At 43.3% G+C, this 21,411-nt stretch overlaps 1 protein-coding gene across 2 annotated transcripts in view; it reads right to left on the bottom strand.

Moving 5' to 3' along the window:
- Positions 1-21,411, bottom strand: part of LOC124802950 (centromere/kinetochore protein zw10 homolog) — a 209,946-nt gene that overhangs the window by 94,734 nt on the left and 93,801 nt on the right. For both annotated transcript variants that reach the window (XM_047264039.1, XM_047264040.1), the window contains exon 6: positions 2,798-2,973. In XM_047264039.1, coding sequence (XP_047119995.1) covers positions 2,798-2,973 — 176 coding nt within the window. The remainder of the gene's footprint in view (positions 1-2,797; positions 2,974-21,411) is intronic.

Raw genomic sequence — 21,411 nt, 5'->3', positions numbered from 1 at the left:
ATTGTAATATCATGTAAATACAGATTTAAGTGCTCTATGGTAATGGAATGCCATTAGTAGAACCGAATGTTGCTAGCTTTTGCATGAATTTTCTCCATTAATATGTACCCTGTCCCCCAACACACACACACACACACACACACACACACACACACACACACATGAAGTAACACTGTCTGTCTTGATGAGGGGTGACATTATCACTTTGAAGATTATTTTGAATATCTAACAGTGGCCCTAATTTTATTCCCCCCCCCCCCCCCCCCCTCTATTTTAATTACATGTCTAACTCATCCTATTTTGGCATATGTAGGATCTTATACATCTTATCTCTGACTCTGTAATACATCATTGTAAATTGTGCTTACAGTAAAAGACACTTAGTGTCCAACCCCTCTCAGCTGTTTGTGTTACAGCTGAAAGCAGTGTGTCAGTGGTGATTCTACATCATGGGCCATGAGTGTTCATCACAGTACTATCATGTTTTCATATCTTATGATGATGCCAATTGTGTCTTAAAGTTTTATTCACTTCTTTAGTAAGTTTAACGAGAGAGGTATGTTATTTGTGGGATGCTTCTCCAGTCATGTGAATCAACTGTACTACTTTTACTGTTGTAACTCATCAAAATGCTCTTAAAGCATGAACATGCACGTACTCTCTCTTTTAGATCAGTCTGATGATGATCTTAATGATCAAAACAAATAACTGAACTAAATAAAGAAATATGCAGTCAAATACTATTTTAGTTTCTACGAGTCGTCAGTCTTGTTTATATGCCTACCCATGCCTGAGTCATGCTGTGAGCTGTTAGTTTTACTCCTTCCATTATTGATGTAAGTACTGTGTCATTTAGTAGCTGACACATTGCAGCCATTGCCAAAGACTCAACTACAGATAATAACAAGAACAACAACAACAACTACTGAGTGTTCTTGCACAATTCACCCGTTGCAGTAAGTAGAGTCCATGCAGGATACGGTGGTTGATGCACAGTGAACAGTTTTTGTCCAAAGTGCTGCTTGGGCTCTTCATTTGTTAGGAGGAAGAGGCTGACATTGTTTGCCCACTTTCATACAGTTAAGGATGCACTGCACTGACCCAGAATCGAGGTGCACACCCTGCAATATTTCTGAAACAATTTTACAGAAACTACTTTTTACAAAATTTCAGTTTTGCTTTATATGTCAGCTTCATGATGGTGTGCTCATTATTTTGTTAATGGTGATAGATAGTGTGATATTTGCATTTAAGTAAGACACTGTGCAAAACTGGAGCAAACTTGCAATGAAAAACAGAGGTCGCTATGACTTTGCGTTTGGTGCATATTACATAATATGATGCTGCACGTGAAATTTAGGTAACATGTTGAATTTTTCTTTAAATTTGCATGGAGGTCTCTATCTGTCACCAATCTCAAGAAAATTATCTCATGTAGAACACTCATTTGTGACTGTGGGTGCTAGTGATAAAGCGAGGATGAAATGTCCACAACTTTCCTCATATCTAAAATGGTTTGGGACACCAAAACAAGATTTTGGCAAATGACGGCATGCAAAGAGGAGAGTAGTTTGCCATATATTCTGTTACTCCACCGACTACTGACTTTTTTCAATGAGAGAATGTAACTTGTAAGAGGCATCAATATCTGGTGAAACAAGAAATGCTATAGGTTTGGGAACAATGTAAGTGAAGATATTAAACATTTACTTTTGTACCACAGACATGCTTTTGCAGAAGCTATCAACCTTATTTGTTCTCAGTTCCTCACTTAATAAATCACTGTCTCAGAATAATCTCTCAATCTGTATCTACACAATAAGTAGATGGGGTGACATTGTGTAAACTCCCTGTGTTTTGACAAAAGAAGCAAATTTTAATGCTGCAACAAGAGAAATGTAGGTTTTATTCAAAATTTGCGACTCATGACACTTCTCTGAAAGGTACAAACAGTTAACAAGTCTGGTGAAAATAAATTGCTGCTTTTGTCACATTTTCAGCAGAATTCTTTTAAGATTCTAAGCAAAGCAGGGGTGAGAGAGTATCATTTTTTGATGGTCATCAAGCAAGTGTGGGCATGGAGGGACACCACATTATATTTACAAAAAATATGAGAGTAGGTTTCGGTTTAGAATGGCTCTTCCCCTCCAGCACTCAGCTTTTCCCCCACAGAGCACTGACAGCCTGTCTGTGACCCCCACCATTACCACTCTTCACACACTTGTCCTGATGACTGTACATCTACCAGCACTACAGCTCTGCTGCTGTCAACATTTTTGATAGTAAAAAAGTGCCAGTTGTTTGAATTGATTAATTGTCACTCACAACTGGTTTTGATGATTATCCTATAATGTAAATCAGGCATGAGTGATAAAGAAATCACTTGGGAAACAAAAGGGGTAAATACAGAAGCGTGTAGGTCCACAAGTTTGGGGAAGCATGATTCGACTTTAATATATCATTCAAAGAGCTATTTGATCATTAATAGACACCAGCTGCCACAAAAAAATCAGTTTACAGAAGTGAAAGCGCACGTAAAAACAGATTTCCTGGAAGTGCAGAGTACATTAGAATATATGACAGGAGAATGTGTCAGGCTTGAGTAAAAAACAATGCTGCATTAGATAAAATGTGTACAGCAATGAAGCTGAAAATGGATATTGGTTAATTACAAGAAGTTACTTGCAGATTGTACAAGTTTTTTTTCGTTTTTGTTGTTAAAAAAGGGAGTGCACTTTTATTTACTGTACATCTACTGACATCGTAAACAATAACAAAAAATGAGAAAGATGCTTACCAACTTGTTGAGGAATTGTTTCCAAGAACTTTGCATGATATGTTGGAACAACAGCTCGATACAATTCAAAAACATTTCTTGCAGTGTAAAACAGCCTCACAGCACAGAAGTCAGTGCGCTGTGTTGCTTCCTCCAGTATATCGAAAACAATCTTTAAAACATCTTGAGTTGATTTGCTGGCATGAAAATAGAATGATATGACCATAATAAATTACTTTTAAATATTCTTTAAAAAGAAACATACTTTATGTGGTTTGAAAATATTTTAAACAAAAGCAGCAAACACACACACACACACACACACACACACACACACACACACAGTCATCAAAAGATAGAGAAATGAGAGAAGTACAAAAGTACACTATAAACATAGTGGTCACTCAGAACCCAGCATTTTGTGAAACATTATAGCTACCCAGAAAAAGTAACAAAATTGTCCCTTATCACAGTTTGAAGTGTTTACCAATCTGTTTCTTCTATAATTTCATCTTATGGCTTTTGGATGTGACAAGAGCTATTAAATAACGTACACAACACTGCAGTACTTTCTTTTCAGTCTCTTCATATTTATTAGCACTAAGTTCAGTTTCCATCATCAGCTTTTTAGAATGTATGAGGATCACTGTCTTAACACAGATCGGTAAGCTACACCAGTTAATAGAAATTTCATTGAAAACAAATTCATGACTGATGTAAACTAGATAATGAACATACACTGACAGGAAAAGAAATCACAGCACCAAGGAGAAGTTGTGCAACATAAACAGAAGTTGGTAAGCATGTTTCTACATCTGAAAGATGACGACTATTCATATTTCTCACCAGTCACACAAGAGTGGTACTAGCAGTGCCACTATAAGGATGCAAATCAGGTTTCCTTTAAATACACACTGTAACAGTCATGAGCATTAGTTACCTTTGAAACTGGACATGGTGAGCTGATGTTAGACAAGAATGCCTTTAAAAAGGCAACAAAGACACCATTATAAACACCTCATTGAGTTTGAACGAGGTCGTGTAATAAGGCTACGAGAAGCTAATGTTCCTTCTGCGATATTTCGGAAAGACTTAGCAGGAATGTAGCCACTTTACATGACTGCTGACAGCAGTGGTGTGGCGAATGTACGGTCGCAAGAATACTGGAGTCTAGACAGCCAAGTGGCACTACCATTGTGCATTGAACCATTAAAACTGGTTACTTCAAGGACAGCTCCGAGCCAGACGCCTTGTAGCATGCGTTCCATTGACCCCCAAACCAAGGCCATTTGCAATTTTATTGGTGCCAAGTGAGAGACCTCTGGAGGTCTGTTGCATTTTCTGATGTAAGATGATTCACCTTGTTGCCTGTGATGATCATGATTTGGTTAGGAGGAGGCCAGTTGAGTGCCTACAACCAACCTGTCTGCATGCTAGACACATTGGACCTACACCTGGAGTTACGGTCTGGGGTGTGATTTCGTATGACAGAATGAGCATTCTTATGGATACCCCATGCAACCTGACTGCAAATTTGTACGTCAATCTGGTGATTCGACCTGTTGTGCTACCATTCATGAACAGTATTCCAGGAGGTGTTTTCCAATAGGGTAACACTTTTCCCACATACCACTGCTGTAACCCAACATGCTCTACAGTGTATCAACATGTCACCTTGGCCTGTTTGATCACCAGGGCTGTCTCCAATCGAACACATATGGGACATCATCAGACAGCAACTCCGATGTCATCCGCAAACAGCATTAATTGTCCAGGTACTGCCCGACAAAGCGCAATAGGCATGGAACTTCATCACGCAAACTCAACATTCTGGCAATTACACCTGTTATTAATGTATCAGAATTTCACATTCGCATTGGCTTACCTCAGGCATACATTAACCTGTGATCTCGCAATGTTAATTGCTTAAATATGTTACCTAGACAAATGTATTCTGAAATTTAATTACTCTAAATCAATTTGTGATTTTTTTTCCCATCAATGTAGATTGTGAACTTGTTGATTACTGTTTACATATTCAGAACTGACACGTTTATACATTTATACTATTGAACACTGACTGACTGGCTGACGTAGTAATTGTGCCAACTGAACACTTGTCCATTACTGACTATGACTGTGTGAGATGACACATGTATTGCAGAAACCACAAAATAGTAAAATATGGGACAATTACATTTAGGATATTAACATGAAAGATAGAAAAACTTAATGATATAATAGGCAATGACGTAAATTGGTCCAAACAAAAGCTGTATTATTAGAAAACAAGAAACTAATAGGTTATGAAAGAGAAGCTTTAAGGTGCACAGGGATTTCGAGAGGGTCACCGAGAATTTTCTACAAAGCTGTATTTTCTAATTGGGATAATTAATAAACTAACACATATTTCAGTAAACGTTCACATTTACAGAAAAAGAAATACCAGGGCTACTAAAACATAACATTGGATTTTGGAAAGAATTGCATTTTAAGATTAGAACATTCTGGAACATGAAAATTTTGAAACACAAGTTTGCAGGGAAAGCGAAACATTTGTTTGAAATGGAAAATGAAGGCTTTTAAGTAAGCTACACTCCTGGAAATGGAAAATAGAACACATTGACACCGGTGTGTCAGACCCACCATACTTGCTCCGGACACTGCGAGAGGGCTGTACAAGCAATGATCACACGCACGGCACAGTGGAAACACCAGGAACCGCGGTGTTGGCCGTCGAATGGCGCTAGCTGCGCAGCATTTGTGCACCGCCGCCGTCAGTGTCAGCCAGTTTGCCGTGGCATACGGAGCTCCATCGCAGTCTTTAACACTGGTAGCATGCCGCGACAGTGTGGACGTGAACCGTATGTGCAGTTGACGGACTTTGAGCGAGGGCGTATAGTGGGCATGCGGGAGGCCGGGTGGACGTACCGCCGAATTGCTCAACACGTGGGGCGTGAGGTCTCCACAGTACATCGATGTTGTCGCCAGTGGTCGGCGGAAGGTGCACGTGCCCGTCGACCTGGGACCGGACCGCAGCGACGCACGGATGCACGCCAAGACCATAGGATCCTACGCAGTGCCGTAGGGGACCGCACCGCCACTTCCCAGCAAATTAGGGACACTGTTGCTCCTGGGGTATCGGCGAGAACCATTCGCAACCGTCTCCATGAAGCTGGGCTACGGTCCCGCACACCGTTAGGCCGTCTTCCGCTCACGCCCCAACATCGTGCAGCCCGCCTCCAGTGGTGTCGCGACAGGCGTGAATGGAGGGACGAATGGAGACGTGTCGTCTTCAGCGATGAGAGTCGCTTCTGCCTTGGTGCCAATGATGGTCGTATGCGTGTTTGGCGCCGTGCAGGTGAGCGCCACAATCAGGACTGCATACGACCGAGGCACACAGGGCCAACACCCGGCATCATGGTGTGGGGAGCGATCTCCTACACTGGCCGTACACCACTGGTGATCGTCGAGGGGACACTGAATAGTGCACGGTACATCCAAACCATCATCGAACCCATCGTTCTACCATTCCTAGACCGGCAAGGAAACTTGCTGTTCCAACAGGACAATGCACGTCCGCATGTATCCCGTGCCACCCAACGTGCTCTAGAAGGTGTAAGTCAACTACCCTGGCCAGCAAGATCTCCGGATCTGTCCCCCATTGAGCATGTTTGGGACTGGATGAAGCGTCGTCTCACGCCGTCTGCACGTCCAGCACGAACGCTGGTCCAACTGAGGCGCCAGGTGGAAATGGCATGGCAAGCCGTTCCACAGGACTACATCCAGCATCTCTACGATCGTCTCCATGGGAGAATAGCAGCCTGCATTGCTGCGAAAGGTGGATATACACTGTACTAGTGCCGACATTGTGCATGCTCTGTTGCCTGTGTCTATGTGCCTGTGGTTCTGTCAGTGTGATCATGTGATGTATCTGACCCCAGGAATGTGTCAATAAAGTTTCCCCTTCCTGGGACAATGAATTCACGGTGTTCTTATTTCAATTTCCAGGAGTGTATGTCAATCTCAAAACATACAATCTCTAGCAGCATTGAACTTTGATGTACACACTTTACAGATATGACGAATATTTGTTTAAATAAAATGTTGTCTTATGAACTAAATATACCCTTGCATCATCAGACTAAGTTACATTGTGAATAATAAAATTCAGTGAAATACAGAATGAATAAGAATCTGACAATTTTGTCTACAAATGGTATATGCATATTAATAATATTAGGAAAAGGACAGATTCCTAGACTGATGTTACAAATTACACACAAATTCACACAAGCAGCCATTCCTCATGCACACATGACTGGTACCACTGGCAGTTCCAACTGGCATGTGATTGTCACATGACTAGCAATCTGGAGTGAAGAGGGAGACATAGCAGTGTATGGGCAGGGGGAAAGAATGGCACTATCTAGCAGGGCATACATGGACTATGTGGCAGGAGGTGGGGTGTGTGGGGAAAAAAAAACAGGGAATGAAAATGGAGAGGAGCAGGGAAGGGGAAAGGTGTGATGACAGAGGGTAGCACACACTGAGGGTGGGTACCATGAAAAGGGAGAGGTTACCATGGGTTGAGGCTGGGATGAAATCCAGGAGCAGAGAATGTGTTATAAGCCTAACTTGCGACTGTGAAGTTCAGAAAAGCTGGTAGTAGTGGAGGGGAGGATCCAGATGGTCTAGGTTGAGAAGCAATGTTATGTTCTGCTGCATGTTGTGGCACAGGGTGATCTACTTTGCTCTTGGCCACAGTTTGTCAATGGCCGTTTGTCCTGTTAGACAACTGGTTGGTAGTCATACTAATACAAAAAGCTGCAGTAGTTGCAGGAGATTTGGTACACGATGTGGCTGCTTTCACAGGTCACCCGGCCTTTGATGGGGTAACATGAGCCTGTGAAAGGCCTGGAATAGGAAAGGCTGGGTGGGTGGATTGGGCAGATCTTGCTCATCGGTCTTCCACAGGGATATGTTCTCTGTGGAAAGTGGTTGGGATTGGGAATGGCATAGGTACGGACTAGGATGTTTGGAGATTTAGTGGACAATGGAACACCACTTTAGGAGGGCTGGAAAAGATCTTGGGTAGGATGTTCCGCATTTGACGACATGATGTTAGATAATCAAAGCCATGATGAAGGATGTGGTTGAGTTGTTCCAGTCCAAGATGGCATTGCATGGTGAGGAGGATGCTCTTTTGTAGCTAATTCTTCAAGGGTGGTGAGAGGGTTGAGGGTAAGCGGGAAAATTAGACAGGAATTCTGTTTGTGGACAAGGTCCTGAGGTAGTGCCTGTCTGTGAAGGCTTTGGTGAGACATGGTGAAAGGGAGTTCCTGTCTCTACAGATATGCCCTGCCCAGGCAGCCAAGCTGTATGGGATTGATTTTTTGGTGGAGGAGAGATGGCAGCTGTCAAAATGAAGACACTGTTTTTCAACCTCTCTACACAGCTAGTGCAATGACCTCGTCAAGGTTAGCAGATACTTTGTGGCCCAGGTACAACACAAATGGACCTCCTTTTTGGGCCAAGATCATGGTCATGGACGTACCATGTGCTATCAACTTCTTAGACATTGATCTATTTCATGCACTGGGCCTTGACATTCATGATCCCAACTGCACTGTCAGTTCTTTGGGGGTTAACACCCCCTCGAAGCTTTATCAAACTTTAGTTCAGTCTTCTATGACCACGCCCCAGGGTTCAACGATTTTGAGATGCATGTTGCCCTCCTACCACCAGCAATACCAAAATGACATAAATTCACGAATGTCCATTCACTGCATGTGACAAGCTTCAACAGGAGCTCCAGCGGCTCCATGATGAAGGCATTCTATCTCTGGTACTCAAAAGCCAGTCGGCCTCCACCATAGTCATCGCTGAAAAGCCTAATCGGGCACTGTGAATCTGCAGCAATTTCAAGTCCACCATCAATGACTTGTCAGTTACCACTGCTTATCCTCTTTCTAGGGTGGAGGAGGTCCTTGCCTGCCACTCCAGTGGCAAGATGTTTTCCAGCATCAATGTAAGGGATTTGTATCTCCTTTGCAAGATGCAGAGCCCCTTATTTTTTGGTTATCAACAACCTGTTCAGTCTCTTCCAATTATCATGGCTTCTTTTCAGCATCGCCAGAGCACTGGCAATTTTTCAGTCGTACCTGAAGCGCCTTACACGTCAGGTCCCGGGCATGGCAAATTACTTGGATGACATTTTGGTGGCCTGCAATGACACCCGGGGTCTGGCCAACAACTTCTGTGCAGCATTTCTCAAGGTAAGAGTTGTTGTATCACTCCCCAGTTTGAATGTTTAGGCCACCTTTTCAGTTCCTCAGGCATTCACTCTAACCCACAGTATATGGAGGCTGGAGACTATGTAACACCTTCCTACTAACCTCCCCCCTCCCCCCCCCCCCCTCCAGACACACACACACACACACACACACACACACCAGCCAGCTGAGATCAGTGTTTGGGCAACTCAAGTGTTATCGTAAATTTATTCTACATGCTGCAGCCATAGCTGAACCCTCTGCTGCAAAAATATCCATTGGATGGCACTTCACACTTTGAAACGGACCCTCCTCCAGCCTACCTGTTTGACAGTCTATGACCCCGCCAAACCTCTCCACTTGGCAGCAGATGCCCCTGACTCCGAGGTGGGGGACATCTTATCCTGTATCATCAATGGTGTTAAATGTCCCATAGTGTCTGTGTCAAAGACCCTGCTGCAGTCCAATGCAATTACAGCAAAATTGAGAAGGAAGCTCTGGCCAGTATATTTGGCCTCAATAATTTTCACCACTGTGTATATGGCCATCACTTCATCCTTTTAACTGACCACAGGCCCTTATTCCACCTTTTAAAGGAGTATGCTGCTCTTCCAACACTGACAGTGTGCTGCCTTTGGTGTTGGACCCTGTTTCTGTCTAGTGCCAACAACGACATTCAATTCCATCCTTCATCTCATCATGCTAATGCTGATCTCCTCTCATGTTTGTCTCTTAGAAAGTGTCCATCCTTGCTGATCCAGAGGTCTGCCTCCATCTGGATGAGATGCCAAAGATGCAGTGGCCAGCCTGCCATTCAACACCAAGCTCGTCACACATCTCACAGCCAAGCACCCAGTGCTCCATGAGATTCTTCACCTGGCATTATACAATTGACTCCAAGACCATCAGTGCCTTCCACATCCGCAGGTCCAGGTGTACTGGAATCACTATCAAGAGATTTCCACACTCAACAGGGTGCTCTTGATCCAGGGGGACGACGGCCACATCAAGGTCATCATCATGACTGCTCTCCAACAACATACCTATTCCTTACTACACGTCAAAACACTGGTCCTCACACAGCATTTAGCCCACCAGCATGTGTCTTGGAGATGAATGTATGCTGCTATCACCTGCATGGTTGAGGTCTGCTCTACCTGCCACAGCAAGAAAGCTGCTCCGCCACGTTTCTTCTTTCCTTGCCAATATCTTGGCCCAGGCTACTACACCTGGCCTTTGCTCGGCTATTCTTGAGACACTCCTGGTGGAAGTCATAGATGTGGGTTATGGTTTTCCTCAAGTTTCTCGAATGACCAACACATCCAACATCTTACTACTCCACACTTCAGGATGGGTCAACCCAGGGCAAAAGACTTCATGGCCGTCCTCACAGCTCACAACTCTCTACACTTCTTCCAATTACAGCCCCCTCATACACTTTGAAGTCCATCCGCCACAGGTTTTCCATCCTCAATCCAGTGTGGACCTTTGTATTTTCTGAAGACTGTCAACAATGGCACCCAGCTAACATTTCCCGACTTCTGGACCACACTGCAGTGAAAGTAAAGCTTCCAGACAGTACCGTTTGCCATAAACATATTAACTAGTTGTGGTCTCACCACATTCCACTTTTTGAGCACATGAGTTTACCTTCCTCTTTTGTTCCAGGGGTTGGACCTTCTCAGCCTCCTCTTCCGAACAATGCCTGCACTAGTCAACTGCACCCAACAATGGCTCCTTCAGAGGAGTTATCTGACCACCAGCACAGCCAGCTCTGATGCCCATGAAGGTGTACCTCACCTCCCCAGTTACATCCACAGTTGTTGGGCAACCGATGCAACCCAAGGACAGTGCATGGGACTACAGTCTTTCCTCCCCAGCCAGGAAGCCAAGGGGTGCGGGTGGGGTGTGGAAGATTTGCTCTATCGTGGGCTTACACCTACTCTGTCAGCAACGTATAGTACGTCCAAGTTACTTGAGCAGTCGGCTTCTTAGCAGATGACCCAAGAAGGCTGCCACACTCCACATGGCCACCAGACAGAAGACAAAGTGCTGTCAGAGTACACTGGCGCCATGGACCTTCTTTTGCCCACATGGCAGGAAGTAGAACAAGCTGTAGACCAGGCCTGGGGCTGTACTTCAGCTGGTACTCAGTACCTGAGCACTGGGGCTAGGTGCCGAATGCAGTCACATTTCATCCTTCAAGAGCTCACTCCAGAACCATCGCTATGCCATCATTGCTGCCCATGCCAGTCTTCTCATCCCGCAACCTACAATGTGACCTTTCAGGAAGAAGATATGGAACCTAGGTGGTGAGTGATCCGCAGATTTGTAATAATTCTGGGTTCATCCTTATAATTGGCTTCACCAAACTTAGTAAATTTATTGTTATGAACTCTGACAGACTGGCACCTTCAAGACTTCGTTTTGGCACCTAGCATGCAAAGACTTCAGTTTAAAACTCTTTGTTTATTCACCAGTGATGTGCCTTCTGCCTCAAGCACTGTCTGTGTTAAAACAAGAACATTTATTTTGCTTGTGACTGTTTTCAACTGTCTTTAACAAAGGAACATTGTGTTATCTTGACTAAAATAAACTTAGAGCTCTTTGCATACCTGAGCATTCTTTTCTTGACTGCCTGTGGTGGATACCTTACTTTGGTAGTTACTGTACACTTCGCGCATAGATCTTTTCACAGATGCACAAATCTCTACTAAGTTTCACTTATCATCATTTATGCGTTCCCTTTTGAACCAAGAGTGCAACAGTGTCTTCTTCCTCAGCATCTGCCAAACTTCGTTATTAAAACATGGTGGGTCTTTTCCATCCTTGATCCACTTACTAGGCACATAACTCTGAAGACCATGATTTACAATCTGTGTGAACTTTGCTCATAATTCCTCTACAGGTACATCCATCTTACTGGAACTAAATGATGCCAAATCACTGTCTAAATGAGATGTTGGTAACTGCTTATCTGCTGTGTATTTAGCAGACACTCTCCTAGCCTTCTTTACTGATTTATTAACTTTCATAATCACAGTTGCTATAATGACATCATGATCACTAATCCCCATTTCTGTACTGAAATTGTCTATAAGTGGAAGAGTTAAATGTGAAACTTACCAGAGTTTTAACAAATTCCCCAAAAAGGCAGAAGCAATCCAGGAAGAAATAGGAGATTTGAAGCAGTAGAAAATAAATCTTTGGTGACTAAGATCTGCAGCTAACTGGGCACAGGAAAGGGTAAAATATATTAGACAACACTACATGTGAAATTAGATTACTGTATCAATTCTTCTGAAAAGGTATTTTATAATACATCTACGGTTGTCTTTAGTATTTCTTGTCAAAGGTCAGTCATTATTGTGTTAATGTTTGGCTGAATTACAGTAGCTCTCTTTATTTAATGGTCTGATGACAGTGTGTTAAATGATTATAGTCAGTTCATTTAGAAATCCATACAAATGTTGTTAATACCTCAAACACAGGGGGAGGGGTCTACTGGTTACTGTGAGCTCCAAAGTTAGGAGAGTTATGGAGTCCTTTAGGCAGATAGCCTTCAGGGCTGGATAGAAAGCCATTGTGCACTTGGTATGTCTAACAGCAGCCTCATCCATGATGTGGAGATTAAGGGCTACTGGCCTCGTGCATGGGGTGCAAGCAGAGCTTGCAATTTGCAGCATTGTTCCCAGAATTGATGGGGGCCTTAGGTTTGAAGCTAAGTGGAGGGTCTCAACCAATGGCTTCTTCAACTCTGGGATGGTCTTGGCTGCAGATTTCTAGATCTGCTTTATTTTGTGGGGTTTGTTACTTTATTGTGTGGGGTTTGTAGGACTCCCCTTGATAGGTCAGGGGTGCACTACACAAAGGAAGTACCTTCTCGGGGAGTGGAGTGCACACGAGGATTTTTTAAGGCCAGGCAGTAGTTTGAGGTGCTCTGATGAAAACTTGCCAGGCGATATGTGACAAGAGAAGTCAAGCGGCGTTCAGAATATAGACACTTCGACTGTCATAATTTTATCAGTAAACTGTCAGAGTATTTGTAATAAAGTTCCCAAATTTACTGCCCTCCAGGAAAGTCCTTGCACTCTAATTATTCTTGGGACCGAGAGCTGGCTTAAACCTGAATTAGAAAACTCTGAAATATTTAGTGAGTTGTGGAACGTGTATTGGAAAGACAGATTAGAGGCTATAGGAAGGGGAGTGTTCATTGCAGTTGACAAAAACATTGTCTCTACAGCGGTAGAAGTTGAGTATGACAATGAAGATACCTGGTTGTGTACAACAGGTGTAGGTGGAACTAAGTGAATTGTTAGATGTTTTTACCGGACACCCGATTCTACTTTGACAGTTCTACAGTCAATCAAAGGAAGTCTGCAGGCAACAGTGTTTAACTACCCAGATCATGCAGTATTAGTTGGAGACGACTTTAACCTACCAGGTATAGACTGCAATGTCTATGGATTCATTACGGAGGGTACATACAGACAGCCATGCGAAATACTTTCAAACATGTTTTCGCCATCTTGAGCAGGTAGCTTGGCTGCCCAAATGCAGTGGAAATATCTTAGACCTTGTAGCTACAAAAAGGCTGGACCTTATCAACAATGTTAGTATAGAAACGGGATTTAGCAATCATGATGTCGTTATATCAACTGTGATTACAAAAGTTTATAAATCAGTCAAGAAGGCTAGGAGAGTGCTTCTTCTACATACAGCAGATAAGCAGTTATTAGTATCACACTTAAACAGTGAATCGGCATGACTTAGTTCCAGTAAAATGGTGTAGAGGAATTATGTGAAAAGTTTAAGCAGATTGTAAATCATGGTCTGGATAGATGCGCCTAGTAAGTGAAAAAAGGATTAGAAAGACCCACTGTGATTTAATAATGAAATTCGGCAGTTGCTGAGAAAGCAGAGGCTGCTGCACTCTCGGTTCAAAATGCAACACACAAATGATGACAAGCGAAGGTTAGTAGAGATTTGTGCATCTGTGAAAAGATCTATGCATGAAGCCTACTATAACCATCTCACCTTAGCAAAAGACCTGGTAGAGAACAAGAGAAAACTCTTGTCTCGAGTAAAATCGCTAAGTGGGTCAGAGGCTTCCATCCAGTCCCTTGTTGACCAATCTGATGTGACTGTTTAAGATAACAAAATGAAAGCCAAAGGTTTAAATTTCATATTCAAGAAATCTTTCACATAGGACAATCCTACAAACATGCTGTCATTTGACAATTGGACAGACTCCTGTACAGACAACGTAAAAATAAGCATTCCTGGCGCAGAGAAACAACTGAAAGGTTTGAAAGTAAGTAAATCACCAGGTCCGGATGGAATCCCAGTTCGATTTTACAAAGAGTAATCTATGGCATTGGCTCTTTACCTAACTTGCATTTATCTTGAATCTCTCATCCAGCACAAAGTCCCAAGTGATTGGAGAAAAGCACAGGTGACTCCAGTATGTCTGGAGGGTAAAAGAACACACCTGCAAAATTAGAGACCAATATCACTAACTTCTCCATGCTGCAGAATCCTTGAACACTGCTCAGTTTGAATATAATAAACTTTCTTGAGACCAAGAAGCTTATGTCCACCAATCAGCTTGGTTTTAGAAAGTATTGCTCATGTAACACTCAGCTTGCCCACCTCGCACATGATACACTGCAAACTACGGGTGAAGGGCATGATACACTGCAAACTACGGGTGAAGGGCAACAGGCAGATTTCGTATTTCTAGATTTCCAGAAAGCATTTTCACGGTGCCCTACTGCAGGCTGCTAATGAAAGTACAAGCATATGGCATAGGTTCTCAGATATGAGGGTGGCACAAAGACCTCTTAAATAAGAGAACACAGCAGGTTTTTCCCTCACTCTATTTGCGAGGGGCCCAGGAGAGGAAATGACTAGCAGTGGTACTGAGTACCCTCCTCCATGCACTGTTCAGTGGCTTGTGGAGTATCGATGTAGATGTAGTTGTAGACTAGTAGCCTTCTCTTTTTCCATACCTCGTGTGTTGCTGCAGACTATTTTGAAGACACTGCTCCATATCTTGAATTTGGTAAGAGCATACATTTCTAACAGTTGTTAGATGAGATTTTGTCGTGCTACATTATCTGTAGCATGATAGCATCATAGACTTGATGATACATGACAACTGATTCTTATTTCACATTCTCAAACATGCACTCACTCAGCATTAACGAAAAGTCCTGATTTACTTAACTGCAAACATGCAGCACAAATAATTTTTAACCCAGAAGTTATCACAACAATGATAACGTCATTTGCCTATACAATTATAGATTCCCAGGGCATCAGCCCATGGTCAAGTTATAAGATTATGCAGCTTGCAAGTTATTATATCAGCTAAGGAATCACAAAGTCAGTTCTCTTCCACAGGTATTAAAAGAAGTTTATCCGGTCAGTTATTGGAAGTAATTGGGATCTGAGTCATAAGTCTGGGATCAAGACTACTTGCAGCTTTTACCAATATATAAATCAAAGGAGATGAGGGTTATTTTACTAATTTTTGAAGTAAGAAATAAGCTTTATTGGAAGTAAACGACTATCGCTTTGAACCAATGCAGTATTAATCAACATTTCAATTTTCAAAAAATTGTTTTATCGCATTTTGGAAACTGAGGCCAAGGCAAGGTGCAGAAATGAAAGTCAGTCCTTGGAGATGGATGATAAAGCATTTTTAAAGACATTCCTGGGAAATTATGTTACGGCAAACCTGTTAGGACTACAAAATGCTTTGAGTAGCAACAATGTTTGTAACTTTCTGTTAATGGTGAAATTTCATGCAAGTTCCTAATAATTTAATATTTAGAAAGTTTAACAGTCACACACACTAAATTAACCACCATGAGTAAAACTATTTGCTGTGCTAATAATTAAAAACTAAACGAGTGTTAATGAACCAATTAAAACTCAAGAGCTGGTCCTCTTCAAATTTAGAAATATCTCTCAAATTACTGAGCCACAAGGAAAAATCTAGACTATTGTGTCCGCATTTTACTTTCTGTTGAATACTTTGTGGCTCGCAGCAACAAAAATCAATAAGGTACTTATCACGCAAAAATGAGCCTTAACAATATTAGATAAAGGAAATAACTGAATATTATGAGATAAAGGGCACTTTTACTATTGATATAGGGCAGACATGAGAACTGAGACCTGTGTTTTGTGCTCCTGTGAACAAATTCATTTTATGGCATTGTGTGTGGCAGTGTCACACCAATGCATAGACCTCTCATTTTCACTTTTCATACTGTAATACAGAAAACAGGGAGATCATTCACTGCGTGTGACTACTGACCACAAGGAAAACTATCCCTTTCCATCAGCATTTTATTCATCCAGTAAGCATGAAAGTGTGGTTATGTATTCACACTTGCCCATCTGTTTCAGTTATTTTTCCCTGTTACATGCCATCCACATACTCTACATCTACATCTACATTGATACTCCGCAAGCCACCCAACGGTGTGTGGCGGAGGGCACTTTACGTGCCACTGTCATTACCTCCCTTTCCTGTTCCAGTCGCGTATGGTTCGCGGGAAGAACGACTGTCTGAAAGCCTCCGTGCGCGCTCTAATCTCTCTAATTTTACATTCGTGATCTCCTCGGGAAGTATAAGTAGGGGGAAGCAATATATTCGATACCTCATCCAGAAACGCACCCTCTCGAAACCTGGCGAGCAAGCTACACCGCGATGCAGAGCGCCTCTCTTGCAGAGTCTGCCACTTGAGTTTATTAAACATCTCCGTAACGCTATCACGGTTACCAAATAACCCAGTGACGAAACGCGGCGCTCTTCTTTGGATCTTCTCTATCTTCTCCGTCAACCCGACCTGGTACGGATCCCACACTGATGAGCAATACTCAAGTATAGGTCGAACGAGTGTTTTGTAAGCCACCTCCTTTGTTGATGGACTACATTTTCTAAGCACTCTCCCAATGAATCTCAACCTGGTACCCGCCTTACCAACAATTAGTTTTATATGATCATTCCACTTCAAATCGTTCCGTACGCATACTCCCAGATATTTTACAGAAGTAACTGCTACCAGTGTTTGTTCCGCTATCATATAATCACACAATAAAGGATCCTTCTTTCTATGTATTCGCAATACATTACATTTGTCTATGTTAAGGGTCAGTTGCCACTCCCTGCACCAAGTGCCTATCCGCTGCAGATCTTCCTGTATTTCGCTACAATTTTCTAATGCAGCAATTTCTCTGTATACTACAGCATCATCCGCGAAAAGCCGCATGGAACTTCCGACACTATCTACTAAGTCATTTATATATATTGTGAAAAGCAATGGTCCCATAACACTCCCCTGTGGCACGCCAGAGGTTACTTTAACGTCTGTAGATGTCTCTCCATTGATAACAACACGCTGTGTTCTGTTTGCTAAAAACTCTTCAATCCAGCCACACAGCTGGTCTGATATTCCGTAGGCTCTTACTTTGTTTATCAGGCGACAGTGCAGAACTGTATCGAACGCCTTCCGGAAGTCAAGAAAAATAGCATCTACCTGGGAGCCTGTATCTAATATTTTCTGGGTCTCATGAACAAATAAGGCGAGTTGGGTCTCACACGATCGCTGTTTCCGGAATCCATGTTGATTCCTACATAGTAGATTCTGGGTTTCCAGAAATGACATGATACGCGAGCAAAAAACATGTTCTAAAATTCTACAAGAGATCGACGTAAGAGATATAGGTCTATAGTTTTGCGCATCTGCTCGACGACCCTTCTTGAAGACTGGGACTATCTGTGCTCTTTTCCAATCATTTGGAACCCTCCGTTCCTCTAGAGACTTGCGGTACACGGCTGTTAGAAGGGGGGCAAGTTCTTTTGCGTACTCTGTGTAGAACCGAATTGGTATCCCGTCAGGTCCAGTGGACTTTCCTCTATTGAGTGATTCCAGTTGCTTTTCTATTCCTTGGACACTTATTTCGATGTCAGCCATTTTTTCGTTTGTGCGAGGATTTAGAGAAGGAACTGCAGTGCGGTCTTCCTCTGTGAAACAGCTTTGGAAAAAGGTGTTTAGTATTTCAGCTTTACGCGTGTCATCCTCTGTTTCAATGCCATCATCATCCCGTAGTGTCTGGATATGCTGTTTCGAGCCACTTACTGATTTAACGTAAGACCAGAACTTCCTAGGATTTTCTGCCAAGTCGGTACATAGAATTTTACTTTCGAATTCAATGAACGCTTCACGCATAGCCCTCCTTACGCTAACTTTGACATCGTTTAGCTTCTGTTTGTCTGAGAGGTTTTGGCTGCGTTTAAACTTGGAGTGGAGCTCTCTTTGCTTTCGCAGTAGTTTCCTAACTTTGTTGTTGTACCACGGTGGGTTTTTCCCGTCCCTCACAGTTTTACTCGGCACGTACCTGTCTAAAACGCATTTTACGATTGCCTTGAACTTTTTCCATAAACACTCAACATTGTCAGTGTCGGAACAGAAATTTTCGTTTTGATCTGTTAGGTAGTCTGAAATCTGCCTTCTATTACTCTTGCTAAACAGATAAACCTTCCTCCCTTTTTTTATATTCCTATTAACTTCCATATTCAGGGATGCTGCAACGGCCTTATGATCACTGATTCCCTGTTCTGTACATACAGATTCGAAAAGTTCGGGTCTGTTTGTTACCAGTAGGTCCAATATGTTATCTCCACGAGTCGGTTCTCTGTTTAATTGCTCGAGGTAATTTTCGGATAGTGCACTCAGTATAATGTCACTCGATGCTCTGTCCCTACCACCCGTCCTAAACATCTGAGTGTCCCAGTCTATATCTGGTAAATTGAAATCTCCACCTAAGACTATAACATGCTGAGAAAATTTATGTGAAATGTATTCCAAATTTTCTCTCAGTTGTTCTGCCACTAATGCTGCTGAGTCGGGAGGTCGGTAAAAGGAGCCAATTATTATCCTAGTTCGGTTGTTTAGTGTAACCTCCACCCACAATAATTCACAGGAACTATCCACTTCTACTTCACTACAGGATAAACTACTACTAACAGCGATGAACACTCCACCACCGGTTGCATGCAATCTATCCTTTCTAAACACCGTCTGTACCTTTGTAAAAATTTCGGCAGAATTTATCTCTGGCTTAAGCCAGCTTTCTGTACCTATAACGATTTCAGCTTCGGTGCTTTCTATCAGCGCTTGAAGTTCCGGTACTTTACCAACGCAGCTTCGACAGTTGACAATTACAATACCGATTGCTGCTTGGTCCCCGCATGTCCTGACTTTGCCCCGCACCCGTTGAGGCTGTTGCCCTTTCTGTACTTGCCCAAGGCCATCTAACCTAAAAAACCGCCCAGCCCACGCCACACAACCCCTGCTACCCGTGTAGCCGCTTGTTGCGTGTAGTGGACTCCTGACCTATCCAGCGGAACCCGAAACCCCACCACCCTATGGCGCAAGTCGAGGAATCTGCAGCCCACACGGTCGCAGAACCGTCTCAGCCTCTGATTCAGACCCTCCACTCGGCTCTGTACCAAAGGTCCGCAGTCAGTCCTGTCGACGATGCTGCAGATGGTGAGCTCTGCTTTCATCCCGCTAGCGAGACTGGCAGTCTTCACCAAATCAGATAGCCGCCGGAAGCCAGAGAGGATTTCCTCCGATCCATAGCGACACACATCATTGGTGCCGACATGAGCGACCACCTGCAGATGGGTGCACCCTGTACCCTTCATGGCATCCGGAAGGACCCTTTCCACATCTGGAATGACTCCCCCCGGTATGCACACGGAGTGCACATTGGTTTTCTTCCCCTCTCTTGCTGCCATTTCCCTAAGGGGCCCCATTACGCGCCTGACGTTGGAGCTCCCAACTACCAGTAAGCCCACCCTCTGCGACTGCCCGGATCTTGCAGACTGAGGGGCAACCTCTGGAACAGGACAAGCAGCCATGTCAGGCCGAAGATCAGTATCAGCCTGAGACAGAGCCTGAAACCGGTTCGTCAGACAAACTGGAGAGGCTTTCCGTTCAGCCCTCCGGAATGTCTTTCGCCCCCTGCCACACCTTGAAACGACCTCCCACTCTACCACAGGTGAGGGATCAGCCTCAATGCGGGCAGTATCCCGGGCAACCACAGTCGTAGTCCGATCAGGGGATGCGTGGGACGAGCTGGCCGTCCCCGACAAACCCCCATCCCGACCCCCACAGTGATGCCCATTGGCAACAGCCTCAAGCTGTGTGACCGAAGCCAACACTGCCTGAAGCTGGGAGCGAAGGGATGCCAACTCAGCCTGCATCCGAACACAGCAGTTGCAGTCCCTATCCATGCTAAAAACTGTTTTGCTAAGAACGTCTGAACTAATCTACAGAGAGCGCAAACAAATCGACAAAATTTAAACGGTTATTAAAATACAAGATTGCCTAGTAAATGCAGTAATGCTGCCACTTGCGCACTGCTGACACTGCTCGGCGGCGGAAGGAGACTAAGCGAAATTACACTATTCAGGTACTAAAACACGATGCTACACTCTCAAATACTATAATACGCCCGAAATTTATGAATTAAACAATGCAAGAACCAAAAACACGCAAAGAAATTAAGAATTAAACTATGTAACAAATGAGTGAGCTAGGAGTATACGACTTGCTGCTCAGCTGCTTATCCAACGGCGGCAGGGAGCACACTCATACAGCATACTGCTGTTTCTTAAAGGATTTTCTCATTGTTTGTTCTTGTGGTCTTCAGTCCTGAGACTGGTTTGATGCAGCTCTCCACGCTACTCTATCCTGTGCCTACTGCAGTACCTACTGCAGCCTACATCCTTCTGAATCTGCTTTGTGTATTCATCTCTTGGTCTCCCTCTACGATTTTTACCCTCCACGCTGCCCTCCACTACTAAATTGGTGATCCCTTGATGCCTCAGAACATGTCCTACCAACTGATTCCTTCTTCTAGTCAAGTTTTGCCACAAACTTCTCTTCTCCCCAATCCTATTCAATACCTCCTCATTAGATATATGATCTATCCATCTAATCTTCAGCATTCTTCTGTAGCACCACATTTCGAAAGCTTCTATTCTCTTCTTGTCCAACCTAGTTATCGTCCATGTTTCACTTCCATACATGGCTACGCTCCATACAAACACTTTCAGAAATGACTTCCCGACACTTACATCTATACTCGATGTTAACAAATTTCTCTTCTTCAGAAACACTTTCGTTGCCATTGCCAGTCTACATTTTATATCCTCTCTACTTCGACCATCATCAGTTATTTTGCTTCCCAAATAGCAAAACTCCTTTACTACTTTAAGTGTCTCATTTCCTAATCTAATTCCCTCAGCATCACCCGACTTAATTCGACTACATT

Source organism: Schistocerca piceifrons, chromosome 6 (genome assembly GCF_021461385.2).
Source record: "Schistocerca piceifrons isolate TAMUIC-IGC-003096 chromosome 6, iqSchPice1.1, whole genome shotgun sequence".
Lineage (NCBI taxonomy): Eukaryota > Metazoa > Arthropoda > Insecta > Orthoptera > Acrididae > Schistocerca > Schistocerca piceifrons.
The sequence above is the reverse complement of the archived record's forward strand: the minus strand, read 5'-3'. Positions and strand labels throughout refer to the sequence as shown.